The 17704-nt window shown below is 36.3% G+C and overlaps 1 protein-coding gene across 1 annotated transcript in view; it reads right to left on the bottom strand.

The window, feature by feature from the left end:
• Window positions 1-17704, bottom strand: part of CCDC7 (coiled-coil domain containing 7) — a 336376-nt gene that overhangs the window by 216836 nt on the left and 101836 nt on the right. The window contains exons 9-12 of the mRNA XM_084980435.1: window positions 13283-13355; window positions 6887-6917; window positions 5986-6075; window positions 4116-4201 (exon numbers count right to left, since the gene is read on the bottom strand). Of these exons, the coding sequence (XP_084836561.1) occupies window positions 4116-4201; window positions 5986-6075; window positions 6887-6917; window positions 13283-13355 (280 nt within the window). The remainder of the gene's footprint in view (window positions 1-4115; window positions 4202-5985; window positions 6076-6886; window positions 6918-13282; window positions 13356-17704) is intronic.

The following is a 17704-nucleotide window of genomic DNA, read 5'->3' as shown; positions in this document are numbered from 1 at the left end:
AAATCATTTATCAAAAAACTCCCAATGAATCACAGTTCATGACCAGATCACTTTTAGTGACTATTCTATTAAACATTTTAAAAAGAGTTAACAGTTACCCTTCTTAAGCTATTCAAAGAATTTGAAGAGGAGGGAACATTCTGCACTCATTCTATAAGTCCAGCATCACTCTGATACGAAAACCAGACAAACTCTCCACAAAAAAGAAAGAGACCAATATCACTGATAAATACAGATGCAAAAATCTGCAATAAAATATTAGCAAACTGATTTCAACAATACAGTAAAAGGATCATACACTATGAGCAAGTGGAATTCTAATTGTTTTGCAATGATGATTTGACATTAAAAAATCAATCAACATGATAAACTACATTAACAAAACAAAGAATAAATATCATATGATCATCTCAACACATGCAGAAAAAGCCTCTGACAAAGTTCAAAATCCATTTATGAGAAAAACTCTCAACAAAGTGGATAAAGAGGGAACAAATCTTAACATACCAAAGGTCATATATGACAAACTCAAAATAAACATCATATTTTAGGAGAAAAATATGAAAGCATTTGCTCTAAGATCAGAAATAAGATGAGGATGCCCACTCTTATCACCTTTATTTAACATAATGTTGAAACTGAAGTCTTAGCTACGGCAGTCAGAAAAAAACAAAGATATAAAAGAAGTTCAAAACTAGAATTTGGAAAAAGAAACAAAACTGCCACTGTTTGCACATGACATGATACTGTATTTTTAAAAATTCTAAAGATGCTACCAAAAAATGATTAGAAATAATATAAGTAAATTCATAAAGCTGCATGATACAAAATTAACATACAGAAATTTATTGTATTTTAATATACTAACAATAAGATATCAGAAAGAGAAAGTAATAAAACAATTCCACTCACAATTGTATCAAAAAGCATGAAGTACTTAGGGAGAAATATAACCAAGGAGTAAAAAATTCATAACTAGAAACCTATAAGAAAGCGATAAAAGAAAATTAAAAAGAACATAAAAAATGTAAAAATACTCCATGGATTGGAAGAATTAACACTGCTAAAATGACAATACTACCCAAGGAAATTGACAGATCTGGTCCAATCTCTATCAAAATACCAATGGCATTTTCACAAATTGGAATAAATATTTTAAAATTTCTATGGTAACACAAAAGATCCCAAATAGCCAAAACAATCTTGAGAATGAAGAACAAAGCTGGTGGTATCATGCATCCTGACTTCAAACTATACTACAAAGATATAGTAATCAAAACACAAAAGCACTGGCACTAAAACAGACACATAGTTCAATGAAAGAGAGTAGAGAACCCAGAAATAAATCTGCATGTATATGGTCAATTAATCTAAGATGAAGAGGGCAAGAATATGCAATGGGGAAAAGGTAGCCTCTTTAAAAAATGATGCTGGGAAAACTTAGCAGACACATGTAAAAGAATTAAACTGGACTACATTCTCACACCATATACAAAAATAAACTTAAAGAGGAATAAAGGCTTAAATGGAAGACCTGAAACCATAGAACTCCTGGAAGAAAACAAATGGTACACTCTTTGACATTGGTAGCCATACTTTTAGTATATATATCTTCAGGCAAAGGAAACAAAAGCAAAAATAAACAAATATAACCACATGAAACAGAAAAGCTTTTGCACAACAAAGGAACTATCAACACAATAGTCAGCCTACTATATGGGGGAAGATATTTCCAAATGATATATCTGATAAGGGGTTAATATTCAAAATATACAAAACTCTTACAACTTAACATCAAAAACCCCAAACAACCTGGTTTTAAAAGAGCAGGGGACCTGAATAGACATTTTTCCAAAGAAGACATCTAAATAGCCAACAGGCACATGAAAAGATGCTCAACATACCAATCATCAGGGAAATTTAAATTAAAACCACAGTGAGATATCACCTCACACCTATCAGAAGGGCTATTATCAAAAGACAAGTACTGGCAAGGATGTGGAGCAAAGGGAAACCTTGACACACTGTTGGTGGGAATGTAAATTGGTGCAGTCACTATGAAGAACAGTCCAGGGTTCTTCAAAAAATTAAAAATAATACTACCATATGATTCAGCAATTTCACCTCTTAGTATTAAAAAAAAACAAAACCCTATTCCAAAAAGATAAACACATCCCATGTGTTGACTGAAGCATTATTTACAATTGCCAAGATATGAAACAACTTAAGAAAACATCAATAGACAAATGGATAAAGACGATGTGGGAGTTCCCACTGTGGTTCAGCAGTAATGAAACCCACTAGTATCCATGAGGACACAGCTTCGATACCTGACCTTGCTCAGTGGGTCAAAGATCTGGCATTTCCATGAGCTGCAGTGTAGGTCACAGATGCGGCTCAGATCCCCAGTTGTTGGGGCTGTGGTATAAGCCAGCAGCTGCAGCTTTGATTCGACCCCTAACCCAGGAACTTCCATATGCAATGGGTGCAGTCCTAAAAAAAAAAAAATAGATGTAGTATGTGGTGTGTGGGTGTGTGGGTGGGTGTGTGTGTGGGTGTGTGCACGCGCGCGTGTGATGGAATATAACTCAGTCATAAAAAAGAATGAAATCTCGCCATCTGTAACAACATGAATGGATCTATAGAATATTATGCTAAGTGAAATAAGCCAAAGACAAATACTATACAATTTCACTTATATATGAAATATAAGAAACAGAACAAATGAATAAACACTGTAGTCGGAAACTGCAGTCAGAAGCCATCATAGCTTCCTGGGGGGAGGAAGGATGGGGAGGTAATTAGAATAGGTAAGAGAGATTAAGAGGTACAAACTTCCAGTTATAAACCAGTAAGTCATGAGGATGTAATATATAGCATAGGAAATACTTATTAATTTCATAATAACTTTGGTGGTAGATTAACAGTAATCATTTTGTAATGTATAAAGAAACTGAATTACTATGTCATACACCTATAACTAATCCAATAAGTAAATTATACTTCAATAAAAAATAAAAATTTCATAACATATTCATATTTTTATAAACTATACTTCAGTTAAAAAAAAAAAAAAAAGAGGAGTTCTTGTGGCTCAGTGGGTTAAGAACCCGACTAATATCCATGAGGATGCAGGTTTGATCCCTGGCCTCACTCAATGGCTTAAGGACCCAACTTTGCCACAAGCAGCGTCATAGGTCACACATGTAGCTGTGATCTGGCATTGCTGTGGCTGTGATATAGGCTCCAGCTGCAGTTCTGATTCGACCCCTAGCCTGGAAACTTCCATATACCGCAGGTGTGGCCCTAAAAAGAAACAAAAAGAAAAGAAAAGAAAAAGAAAGAAGAAAAGAAATTCATGTATTTTTAAAATCCATAAAATATACAAAGGTTAAATTGAATAACATTTCTCAAACAACTTCCCATTGGTATTATTAAAATATGGAAAGTTGAGATGGGGCTATAATTTTCAAAGTATATTGTCATCTTTTTCTTCTCTGGTCATTTTTTCCTCTCAGAAGAAAAGGTCATTCATCTGATAATTTTCTTTCCAGAGTTTGTAGAACACTATAAAGATTGAATTCATAATTTCTTTTTTTTAAGCTGTATATTTACATTAGGGTCTGATCAAGAAAATTCCAAACACATAGATAATTTTCTATTACTAAAGAAAGTATTATCTTAATAAGGCCAACTTACAATAACTTACATAAAAAATAAATTTTTAAAAAATAAAACAAGACAACCAAGAAATAGAATAAAAAGCAACAGCCCAGATTGGAGAGAGGGGTTAATACATAAGTTACAAATCATCAGCTAAACCATCAAGGAAACACTGTAAATCTTTTTCCCTAAAATTATTTAATTTATTTCTGTTTACCTATTCTTGAATATCTTATGATTCATTCTGCTGGAACTCATTTTTAGTTCTTGGTTCTTCCCTTCTCAGCTTTCTCCCACAATCATACCCTGGTCTGCTTATAAAACTATACATCTGCTAATGTTACTTTTTTTAGAAACCTGTTAATAAGTTATGTTTATATGACCTCAAATTGTACAAAATAAAATATAAATTTATAAGTAAAAAAATATTAACAAGTATCTTTATGTCTTACTCTTCTGAATGTTCAGATTTTCCTTTGTCTTTTTTCTTCTCTGTTTTCACAGTTTTCTTGGTTTGCTCACCTGTAGCCTTTGTTTTCTGTGTAATTTTACATATATTAGAAATACATAGTTGAGACAATCAATTATAGGTACATACATGATAATTATACTCTGAGAATCACTATACTATGTCTCAAGGGAAATTATTTGAAGAGAAGCAAAACAAAATTAATGATATAGCCAGAATACTTATTATTGTGTTTTACAGAATGTGAGTTGCAAATAAGCTAAAACATATCAAACAATTAAATTCCTCTAACATTATAGTCAGCTCAAGAAAAGAATCCAACAACAAAAATCCAAAGTAGTGTAGATTGACTAGCAACAATCTACACTACCTTGAAGGAAGACCAGGGGCATCTAAGCACCAGACACACTCAAGCCACAAACCCTGACAGTTAGAACACAAGATAACAGACATGGGGTCTGAATCATGTTACTTGATGTCAGGAAGTCCTTGAAGAACAGCATTTCTGCCATGTAGCCAAGACAGAAATATAGGTGAGGGAGGAAAAAACTAGGTAAAAGGGGACATTATACCAAACCCTGAGACAAATTACCATATTTTAGTATGTTACCACCCTTTTGCTAATATACATATGATTTAAATAGTACCATGATAGCCTCAGTTAAACCAAAGGAGAAACTAATGATGTCACCCTTGATATCTACCCACCAAAAATGAAGATGAAGGTGGTCTTCTCCCAACCCAACTTTTTTTTTTTTAATCATAAAAATGGATCTGTCTTTGTTCTCAGGGCTGCTACACTCCCTTGCCAGCCCACCTGTATCTCTCACAACTGTCCTATACAAATAAACTCACTCTCTACTCACTCAAGATGCTTTGTCTCACACTGAATTCTTTCTGTGGCAAGACAAAAGAACCTGAGATTCAGTAAATCCTGACACTAGGTGAGAGGTTTAAATTAAAAGACGGTGGGTTCAAGTTCCCTCCTGGTCAGGGATCATGGGTTCAATCTCAAGGTGCAGGTGGGTTCAAGTCCCAGCCTGTGGGATTGAGTCCCAATAGGAGTTTTGGCTGGGTCCAAGTACCACCTGAGAAGGAGTGCAGTTTCAAATCTAACACTGTATAATTAAGAACTGTTAAATTCTTATACTTGGCCAGACTACTCAAATATTTACTACAACAATTTACTGTTTTAATTGCATTTATTTTCTAATTCTCCAATTCCTACTTGGAATTATACCCAAGTTAAACTATCCCTAACTGAACATATGTGACAGCCCTGATCTTATATCTGACACCTATGTAGGATCACTGCTTCTCCAAATTAAGTAGCAGATATGGTACTTTTTCTGCTTCCTCCTCTAGTAAGGAAGAAATATCAAGTAACCAACACTGGATTTAAGAGTATTTTCTTTATTATACGTTGGTTTTATATAAAAACATACATCTTGTAGTTTTATGTATTTAATAAAAATTTGCTTCTAATCTACTGTGCTTCTAATTTGCTGTGTATAGGTTAAAATTTATATATGAAAATGGCAAAAAATGAAGAAAGAAAGGAAACACATTTTACCCTTAGTATTTCTATTCACTCTACCTTGTAAGAGTGAACTGGGATATACACATTATGCATTTACAATATATTTGAAAACCTCATTTATTGATATTTTAATCAAGCTAAATATTTCACCTAGAAACGTCTTTCAGAATGTTTCAATTTTGTGTCTGTTTTTTACAGCATCCTTTGGGTTTGATACCTGATATGATAATTTAGAATATAGCTTACCTTATTTCTTTTAAAGCACAGCTGCTACCAATTATTAATACTATAACAGATACTAATATCAACTAACCTCTGTATTCTTCAGCTTTTGCAGTTCATTTTCCAGCATCAACTTCTCCTCTGATAACACTTGGAGATCATTTTGAATCTGTGTGTATTTCTAAAAACAAATACTATAACTTTATTAATAGTGAAAAGCAAACATATCAATATAGAGAGGTTATTTGGATACTTAATAAAGTAAGAAAGTCTTCCTTAACACATAAAAAATAATGAACCATTGGTTAAAAAAAATCTATATAGTGAAGCTACAATTGGTGCTGGAAGAGGTAATGGAACTAGCAGTGACAATGTATGTTCAGAAGATTGCGGATATTATAGTTCAATATTTCAAAAGTGAAATGTTTCTGAGCAATAATAAAGTCCAATAAAATCAAGGAGGTCCCTGGTGGATGGTGGGTGAAGGACCTGGCATTGTTATGCTGTGGCTCTGGTCATGTCAGGGTATGACCCCAAGAAAAGTCTAGTAAAATCAAAAGAACAGACAACGTTTTCCTGCTCACACATGCATAAATACCTCCTCCTAGGGAGTTTCCGTTGTGGCTGAGCAAGATATGAACCTGACTAGTATCCATGAGGATGCAAATTAGATCCCTAGCATCACTCAGTGGGTTAAGGATCTGGCATTGCCATGAACTGTGGGGTAGATTGAAAACATGGCTTGGATCCTGCATTGCTGCAGCTATGGCTGTGGTCAACAGATGCAGCTCTGATTCGACCCCTCTACCCCTAGCCTGGAACTCCCATATGTCACAGGTGCAACCCCAAAAAGTAAAAAAAAAAAGAGAAAAAGAGAAAAATCTCTTTATAAACTAAGCATTAGATCTTTAATATTATATATCGTGACAATTTCTAGAATCTATTAACATCAAGGACAAAGTGCAATTTCAAACTAAGAGTGCTATACTTACAGTCTCTAACAAAACTTGCTCACTCATAGCTCTGAAAAACAAACCAAAAATATCTATATAACACACTATAATTTTACATTTATATTTTATTATGTAATATCCTCATATATTTTCTTTGTAAAAAACTTAGTATAAGATTATTATAAGTAAGATTTTTTTTTTTTTTGTCTTTTTGCCTTTTCTAGGGCCACTCCCACGGCATATGGAGGTTCCCAGGCTAGGGGTCGAATTGGAGCTGTAGCTGCCAGTACGCCAGAGCCACAGCAACTCTGGATCTAAGCCATGTCTGCAACCTACACCACAGCTCATGGCAATGCCAGATCCTTATCCCACTGAGCAAGGTCAGGGACCAAACCTGCAACCTTACGGTTCCTAGTTGGATTCGTTAACCACTGCGCCACAACGGGAACTCCAAGTAAGATTTTTTGCATTCCAAAAAATTCAGTGTTCTCCCTAGAGATATTATTAGATTGCTATGTATCTTTCCAGAACTTGTTCCACGGATTTACATAACATTTTATATACCTAATCAATTCTATAATTTTTGTTAGTAGGCTGGATGTTTGTTCTGATTTCTTTTTTACATAAATGAAAGCATTGTATATGTTGTTCTCAACTCATTTTTCCCTTAAACACAGTTTCTGATATTTATATTGGTAAACTTATACCACTTGTTTTAAATACAACTTCTTATTCCATACCAGGATTTGACAAACTTTTTCTATAAAGAGTCAGATGGTAAACATTTTAGACTTTACAGACCAGATGATCTCAGTTCCTATCACACAACTCCACAAAAGCAGCAATAGATGATGGGTAAACCAATGGGTATGGCTATGTTGTAATAAAACTCCATTTACAAAAACAAGCTGCAGGCCAGATCTGACTCATGGACTGAAGTTTGCTGATGACTGCATAGTATGGATGATTTTTTGACTAATGAGTTTTTTATTCATTATAATGAAAATTTTTAAAAATTTCAAGATATGATTAACATACCATAAAATTCACTCATTTAAAACATGCAATTTTATTTTGTCTTTTTTTTTTTTTTTTTGTCTTTTCTAGGGCCACACCTGTGGCACATGGAGGTTCCAAGGCTAGGGGTCAAATCAGAGCTGCATTCGCTGGCCTACGCCACAGCCACAGCAATGCCAGATCTGAGCCACATCTGTGACCTACACCATAGCTCATAGCAATGCCAGATCCTTAACCCACTGAGCAAGGCCAGGGATCGAACCTGCAACTTCATGGTTCCTAGTTGGATTCATTAACCACTGAGTCATGACAGGAATGCCTCAGTGGCTTTTAATATATTCACTAAGTTGAGCAATTATTATCGTTATCTAACTTTAGCAACTTTTAATTACCCTGAGAAGATGCTCCATATCCATTAACAGTCACTCACCATTTCTCCCAATATTGCCTCAGCCCTGGCAGCCACTAGTCTACTTTTTGTCTCTATAGCTTGGCCTATTCTGAATATTTCATATAAACAGAATTGCACAATATGTGCTTTTTTGAGACTGTTTTTTTTTACACTTAGCATGTTTGTAGCATGTATCAGTACTTTGTTCCTTTTTATTGCCAAATAATATTCCATTGTATGGATGTACTCATTTTATTTATCCATTCATCAGTTTATGGACATTTGGGTTGTTTCTACTTTTTGGCTACTATGAATATCCATGTACAAGTTTTCGAGAGGACATATGCTTTAATTTCTCTCAGGTATAAACATAGGAACAGAATTTCTGGGTCATATATTAACTCCATATTTAACACTTTGAGCAAATGACAGACTAGGTTCCACAGCAGATGTACCACTTAAATTTCCATCACCAATGTATGAAGGTCCAGATTTCAGAGAAAATAATCTGAAAAGATATTTTCTCACACAAGATATGCAGACTGGTGACTTAAAACAAGAACTTACTCTCTCAGAGTTTCAGAGACTATAAATCTAATATTATGGTGCTGGTAGAGCCTGTTCCCTCTGAAACCAAAGAGGAGAATCCTTCTTTGCCTCTTGCAACTTCTACTAGTCCCTAGCATTCTTGGACTGTGGCAGTGTAACTCCAATCTCTGCCTCCACGACTGTCTTCCCTCTGTGTGTATTTGCCTCCTCCTTATTGTAAGAGAGCAGTCATATTGCATTAAGGACCCGCCCCACTTCACTATGACCTTATCTTAAATAATTACATCTACAATGACCTTATATCCAAATACATTCATTCAGAGATACTAAGGGTTAGAGCTTCAACATACATTTTTTAGGAGGAGGGGGACATAATTCAACCCACTAGTATACCAAAATATAATTCATTTTTCTTTATTAATTTTATACACTGAAACTTTGAAAAATTAATTTATTTCTCCTAATAGTTTTCAGTGGATCTCCAAAAGATAGTAAGGTCATGACATCTAAAAAAAAAGAGGTAGTACTTTTATTTCCTTTTCTTCTCTAAATGCCCTAGCTAGGATCTATACTACAATGATGAACAGAAAGGGTAAAAATGTCCTGTTTTGTCCCTGATCTTAGAATGTATTAAGGTTTTTCACCATTAAGAATGATATCAGTTATGGATTATTGTACACAGTCTTTACTAGATTAAGGAAGTTCCCTTCTATTCCTAGTTGGTGGAGTATTTTTATCATAAAAGAGTATCAGGAGTTCCCATTGTGGCGCAATGGGACTGTCAACATTTCTGCAGCAGTGGTACTCAGGTTTGATTCCTGGATGACACAATAGGTTAGGGATCTGGCATTGCCACAGCTGTGGTGTTAAGCCGCAATAGCAGCTTGGATCCAATCCATGGCCGGGGAACTCCATATGCCATGGGGCGGGGGAGCAATAAAATAGTGTCAGATTTTGTCAAATGCTTTTACTTTGTCTAGTAAGATAATCATGTGGGGTTTTTTTCCCTTATTCAATCAGTATTGTGTATTACATTTACTGATATTTGCATTTTAAGCTAACTTTGCAATTTTTTTTTGTTTTTTTTTTTTGGTCTTTTTAGGGCCACAACCACAGTGTATGGAAGTTCCAGGCTAGGGGTCAAATCAGAGCTGTAGCTGCTAGCCTACACCACAGCCACAGCAATGCCAGATCCAAGCCGCATCTGCAATCTACACCACAGTTCATGGCAACGCCAGATCATTAACCCACTGAGCCAAGGCCAGGAATTGAACCTGCATCCTCATGGATACTAGTTGGGTTCATTACCACTGAGCCACAGTGTGAACTCCTCTTTTTCTCTTCTGATTGCTGTGGCTAGGACTTGCGATACTATGTTGAACAAAAGTAGTCAGACTGGGTATCCTTGTCTTGTTCCAGATTTTAGCAGGAAGGCTTTCAGTATTATATTGGCTGTGGATTTGTCATAAATGGTTTTTATTATGTTGAGATATGTCCCCTCTATAACCACTTTGGTAAGAGTTTTTATCATGAATGGATATTGAATTTTCTCAAATGCTTTTTCTGCATCTATTGAGATGATCATGTGATTTATGACTTTTGTTAATGTGGTCTATTACACTAATTGATTTTCATATGTTGAATCATTCTTGTGAACTTGGGATACTGTATGAACTTTTTTATGTGTTGCTGGATTCAGAAGAAATGGAAAAAAGATGGTCTCTTTAGCACGTGGTACTGAGAAAATTGGATAGCTGCATGAAATCAATGAAATTGGAACATACTCTCAAATCATGCACAAAAATAAACTCAAAATAGCTTAAGGACTTATAAGACATGACACCCTAAAACTCCTAGAAGAGAACACAGGCAAAATGTTCTCTGACATAAATCTTAGAAATGTTTTCTTAGATCAGTCACCCAAGGCAATAGAAATAAAACCAAAATAAAAAAATGGGACCTAATCAAACTTACAAGCTTCTGCACAGCAAAGGAAACAATAAAAAAAAAAAAGAAAAAAAAGACCTACAAAATGGGAGAAAATATTTATAAACTATGCAGTTGACAAGGGCTTAATCTCCAAAATATACAAATGACTCAACAACAAAAACCAAACAACTCAATGGAAAAATTGACAGAACACCTAAATAGACATTTCTCCAAAGAAGACACACAGAGCACATGATCAATATCACTAATTATTAGAAAAATGCAATTCAAAACTACAATAAAATATTACCTGACACCAGTCAGAAGAACCATCATTAATAAGTCTACAAATAACAAATGCTGGAGAGGGTGCAGAGAAAAGAGCCCTCCTACACTGTGGGTGGAAATGTTAAGTTAGTACAACCACTATGGAGAACAGGATGGAGGTTCCTTAGAAAACTAAAAAGTACCATATGATTCAGCAGTCCCACTCCTGGACATATATCCAGAAAAAACTTCCACTGAAAAAGATACATGCACCCCAATGTTCACAGCAGCACCATTCACAATAGCCAAGACATGGAAACAATCTAAATGTCCACTGACAGATGAATAGATAAAAAAGATGTGGTACATACATACAATGGAATACTACTGAGCCAGCAAAAGAATAATGCCATTTGCAGCAACAGCAACATGGATGCAACTAGAGATTATCATACAAAGTGCAGTCACTCAGAAAGAGAAAGACAAATACCATATGATAACACTTACATATGTGGAATCTAAATTATGGCACAAATGAACCTATCTACAAACAGAAACAAACTCATAGACATAGAGAACTGACTTGTGGTTGCCAAAGGTGGGGAGGGAGTGAGATGGCCTGGGAATTTGGGGTTAGTAGAGGCAAAATGTTACGTTGAGAAGGGATAAATAACGAGGTCCTACTGTATAGCCCAGGGAATTATATAGCCAATTTCCTGGGATAGACCATGACAGAAAAGAATTAAAAAAAAGAATAAATATATATGTGTGTGTATAACTGAGTTGCTTTGTCATACAGGAGAAACTGACGCAACATTGTAAGTCAACTACACTTTAACAAAAAAAGAAGTGGAGCTGCCTCATGGCTCAGCAGGTTAAGAATCCAGCATTGTCCCTGCTGTGTCTCTGCTTATAGCTGTGCTGCGGATTCGATCACTGGCCCAGGAACTTCTGCATGCTGCAGGTACAGCCAAACAAAAAAACAGGGAAAGAGTGAAGCAGATGACCATTACCACTGAAGAAAACAATAGGCAGCTGAGAGAGAGTGAAAACGTTTTACCCACATGGACAATATAAGAGAGTTAGGGTTACAAAGTGTATTTCTTTACAGAGTGCAGTCTGGTGCCTTGATCCCTATTCAAGTTCTTAAGGGAGGAGTGGATATTAATGACCTTATCTCAAGCATAGAGAGATTCACTTTAAAGTGAATACTCTGAAAACTGGTTTATGTTAAATGCAGTTATGGAGAAGGAAAGCAGTAACAGTCAAGTAAGACCTTTTCCCTTTCCCCTTCCTTCCCTAAAATATGCAGAACTGAAACTACATCTAGTTAGTAAGAAAGGAGGCAATAAAAAAAGAAAAGTCAACCAAATCCACCAGCAGGCTCCAGCTGTGATACTCATTCCCCTCAGAACCTGGCAGCCACCATTCCACTTTCTGTTCCCATGAATTTGAATACTCTAGATGCCTTACATAAGTGAAATCATGCAATTCTTTATTTTTGTGACTGGCTTATTTTACTAAGCATTAATGTCCTCAAGACTCATCCATGTTAGGAGTTCCCACTGTGGCTCAGTGGTTAACGAAACCGACTAGGAACCAGGAGGTTGCGGGTTCAATACCTGGCCTTGCTCAGTAGGTTAAGGATCTGGTGTTACCATGAGCTGTGGTGTAGGTTGCAGATGCGGCTCAGATCCCGCATTGCTGTGGCTCTAGCATAGGCTGGCAGCTACAGCTCTGATTAGACCCCTGGCCTGGGAACCTCCATGTGCTGCGGGAGCAGCCCTAGAACAGGCAAAAAAAAAAAAAAAAAAAAAAAAAAAAAAGAGATTCACCCATGTTGCATCTTGTGTCAGAATTCCTTTCCCTTTTTAGGATATAATATTCTATTGTATGTATATACCCATTTTCTGTATCCATTCATCCATCACTGGACACTTAGCTTGCATTCACCTCTTTGCTATTATGAACAATGCTATAGTAAACATAGCTGAACAACTATCTCTTCAAGACCCTGACTTCAATTTTGGGGGGTTTATACCAGAAATGGGATTGCTGGATCATATCTTTTGAGAAAGTGACATAATATTTTCTATTGTGGTTATACAATTTTACATCTTGTATGATTATAATTTTGTATTTTAAAATTATACATATAATAAAAATTAAGAACACTAAATTTTTTGACATTGGTTTTCTCTTCATCTTTATGTTTCCAATTTATCTGAAATAAATGTACTTCATTTTTATAATTAAGAAAATAAGTTATTTCAAAAGCTTACCTCTCTAACTTATTTTCCTGGTTTTCAAATATTTTCAACAAGGCATTCAATAGATTACTCATTGTGGTAGTTTCTATTGTTTAAAAAAAAAAGGAAAACATTTAAAAGGTATCACAATGACAGAAATTATGTCTGTATGCTGATACAACTCACTGCTATATGTGAGAACGAGACAAAGGAGAGACAGCAGAAACGTGCAACATGTATCAAGCGGGTCAAATAAATCAAGCCTATCAAGAAATCAAACAAACCAGAGACCTTTAGAAGAAAGAGTCAAATTCAGGATTTCTTATAAGAGGGAGTAATTAAAAATGCTCACATAACAAGTGATGTGGTTTAATAAACAATATTTTAAAATTAATCTGATAATAGCATAGGACAATTTTGAATTATGCCCTGTATACAGTAAAGGATAACAAAGAATATCAACTATTGTTCCTGTCACAATCTAAAAATGCAATTCTCCAGAAGGAGAAGAGCCCTTTCTATGGACTGAATATTTGTGCTCCTCCAAATTGATACGTTAAAACCCTCACCTCCAATATGATGGTATTCGGAGATGGGGTCTTTGAAAAGTAATTCATTCGTGAGAAAGGAGACACAGAAGAGAGCTTGCTTGCTTTCTCCCTGCTCTCTCTCCACCATTTGAGGCACAGCAAAAAGGTGGCCACGTACAAACCAGGAAGAAGGCTCTGACTAGGACTTGACCATGCTGGGACCCTAATTTGAACTTCTCAGCCTCCAGAGGAATAAATTTTCCTAGTTTAATCTACTCAGTCTATGGCAATTTGTTATGGTGGCCTTTAAAACAGGCTAAACAGCCTTTAAACAGCCTCTAAAACTACAACACTACTAGTTTAGAAATTTCAACTCAGTGGTATAAAATGCATAGATGGGAACATTATTTTTCCATTGCTAGATGCAACAGCCTATGGAATCATCCAACTGCTCTTCCTCAAGTTCTCATTATGAATAATTTTAAAACATAAGAAAAGAGAACTGTCCTAGTGAAGATTCTTTCCTGAGCAGAGTACCCCTAGTTAACAAAATAGTTAAAAATTCCTTTTCAAGTAGCCAAAATGTGAAGGAGAGATCTAGCTGCTTGCTGTGTATTGTGGAGGGTGGAGGACCTCTTTTCTCTATTACAAAGTCCTCAGTATTTTATTAATAAAAAAGTATTAATGGGAGTTCCCACTGTGGCTCACTGGTTTAAGGACCAACGTAGTCTCCCTGAGGATGCAGGTTGGATTCCTGGCCTTGCTCAGTCAGTTAAGGATCTGGGGTTGTTGCTGCTCCAGTGTAGGTCACAGATGTAGCTCAGATCTGGTGTTGCACAGGCCTCATTTACAGCCCTGATTCGATCCCTTGTCTGGGAACTTCCATAAGCCATAGGTGTGGCCGTAAAGGAAAAAAATATTAATGAGGAATGATATTAGTTATCAATGAACAGTTTCTTTCCCTTGGGAAGACATCTAAGAGACAGTCAGCATCTAGGATGCATGTTACATACAATGGGATAAAAATATCCATAAAGTGCTTTTATCTTGCTTTATCATTTTAAATGTAGAGGAAAATGTTTCTAAGTAGTTCATATAAAATTTTCTTATTATTCTTAAAAGCTACAGAGCATTCCATTGCTATGAATATACTGTTAAGTACTTAGCCAGAACTAAAAATGCATGTTGTTACTATGCTTTTACTCTTATAAACATGCTAACAGTAGTATTGTCTGTGGATATGGAAATACAGAGATTATCTATATGAACATCAATAGAAGAATAGCTAAATTATGATGTAAGCATAAAAAAGAATATTATATGGCGGAGTTCCCGTTGTGGCGCAGTGGTTAACGAATCCGACTAGGAACCATGAGGTTGCGGGTTCAATCCCTGGCCTTGCTCAGTGGGTTAACGAGCCGGCATTGCCGTGAGCCATGGTGTAGGTCGCAGATGCGGCTCGGATCCTGTGTTGCTGTGGCTCTGGCGTAGGCCGGCGGCTACAGCTCCGATTTGACCCCTAGCCTGGGAACCTCCATGTGCCACGGGAGCAGCCCTAGAAAAGGCAAAAAGACAAAAAAAAAAAAAAAAAAAAAAAGAAAGAATATTATATGGCAATTTAACCTCTTATACATTCACGCCAGTATCTCCGTTGAGGCAAATTCCTAAAAATAGAGTTGTTGAATGTTTCTAACACCTTGCTATTTTTTTTTTTTTTCGTCTTTTTGCTATTTCTTGGGCCGCTCCTGTGGCATATGGAGGTTCCCAGGCTAGGGGTTGAATCAGAGCTGCAGCCACCGGCCTACGCCAGAGCCACAGCAACACGGGATCTGAGCCGCGTCTGCAACCTACACCACAGCTCATGGCAACTACGGATCGTTAACCCACTGAGCAAGGGCAGGGACCGAACCCGCAACCTCATGGTTCCTAGTCGGATTCGTTAACCACTGCGCCAGGACGGGAACTCCACAACTTGCCATTTTTGATAGAAAATATCATAGTAAGTGCTATATAGCACCATATATATATATATATATACGAAAAATTTGCGTTTAAACCAACAAAGTATGACAGAGTTTTTTTTTTCAAGTCACCAATACTAGTTTTTGTCAATACATCTTGAAGTAAAATACTCTTTCTCTTTATTTTAATTTTCATTTCCCTGATCTAGTTAGGTCAATCATCATTTAAGTTGTTTCTGGACATTTTTATTTCTTCTTCTGTAAAATACTTATTCATATCCTGCCTGTTTTTCTCCTGAGTTTCCTTTTTATTGCTCATTCTTAAGCACCAATTAATACTAGCATATACTGTGTAACACAATTAAAAGTCTATTAATTTTTACTTCCTGATATTTTCAGAATTTTTACACCTAGCTAAATCTATTGTTTTTTGTTTTAGTTTCATTCTTTAGAAGTCCCAACATACATAATCCCCTTAATATTCTTTTGTATTTTATAATCATGAACTATTGTACTTAGCAAAGAATACATAAAAACATATTTATAGTTTGATGAATAATTACAAAGCAAACATCCACACAACCACCACTTAAGGTCTACAATTAGGCACCTGGAACTGACAATATATCCCAGAAGCTCTCTATGTGGACAGCCCCATTCAAAACTCTTTCCTTCACCCTATAGGTACCTACGATCCTATTGGTTTTTTTTTCTCATCTTTATATCTTTTCTACCTGTGTTAGTATCCTTAATAAACAGAGTTAAGTTTTACTGGCTTTTATTATAAATTAAAATACCCCGTATATTTAGGACTTCATTTAGTTAACAGTATGCTTATAAGATTAAAGGTGTTATTGGTAGCCAGATTTCAAATATTTTCATTATGATATGCTTTTCACTGTATGAATGGACCACAACATATTTATCCATTCTACTTTTCACAGATATTTGACATCCTCAATTTGGGGGCTATTACAAACAAAACTGATACAAAAATTTTTGTACATGTATCCCAAAGGATACAGGCAAGAGTCTAAGGACATGGTATTACCATGATTGTGGAGTAGGAGACCCTAGCTTCCATCCCCCAACAAAGATCAACAATTAAACTGCTGTCTATGAATAAAAACAGCTCTGGGACAGCTCTGGAGTCCATTTTAAAAACTTCAGCAACACTCTAGAACAAAAAATCTGGGAATAACTGCACAAAAACGGAAGGAAGAACAGCTTCATTTTGCCTGCATCACTCCATCTCCCAAGCCAGCACTGCTCAGTGCTAAGAGGGAACTCCCCAGTTAGAATGAGTTCACCTCACTAGTGAAATGAAGAGGGGGTGCCAGCTTATCCAGCCTTTCTTTGTGAGCCACAAAAATTTTACCCCACCTAGAGATAGGCAAAGCTGAGACACACAGTGATAGCTAGAACAAGGAAGAAAAGTGGGGCTACCAACATCAGCCATGGAGCATGAGTCACCGCAATTTCCAATGACTGGCTCCATTGAGAAACCCAGCAGCTTTTTCCACTGAATAAACCAGTATTTATAGCATAGCCACTACAGACCCCCTGCAGATTTCATCAGCTTTAACCTCACAGGTATTCCCTTTGGCTAATGCCAGCTGCCTGAATTCCACCCAACTCCCTTGACCTAACCACCAGCATCACTGGAACACAGGAACCATACTAGCAGCCAGCCCAAGCCTCTGTATCTAAGTGAATACAAGATGTCAGCGTAGACATCTGTGGCTCACACCCACCATCATGTTCTTAAACAGAACTAGCACCTTCAGCTGTATACCTGCTTGCTCCCAGCCCAGCTGGTCACCAACTTCTACGGCCATATGCACACACATATGAAGACTGTGCAGCTATGGAGAGCTCAAAAACATCCAGATCCCCACAGCTGTTTGTATACCCAGGTCAGGCCCTATCTCTTGTCACTGGCTTGCGCCACTGCACTCATCTGC

Source organism: Sus scrofa, chromosome 10 (assembly GCF_054392235.1).
Source record: "Sus scrofa isolate SSC_HxYL_T2T_F1_AM1 chromosome 10, Sscrofa_HxYL_maternal_Yorkshire_Landrace_v2.0, whole genome shotgun sequence".
Classification (NCBI taxonomy): Eukaryota; Metazoa; Chordata; class Mammalia; order Artiodactyla; family Suidae; genus Sus; species Sus scrofa.
The sequence above is the reverse complement of the archived record's forward strand: the minus strand, read 5'-3'. Positions and strand labels throughout refer to the sequence as shown.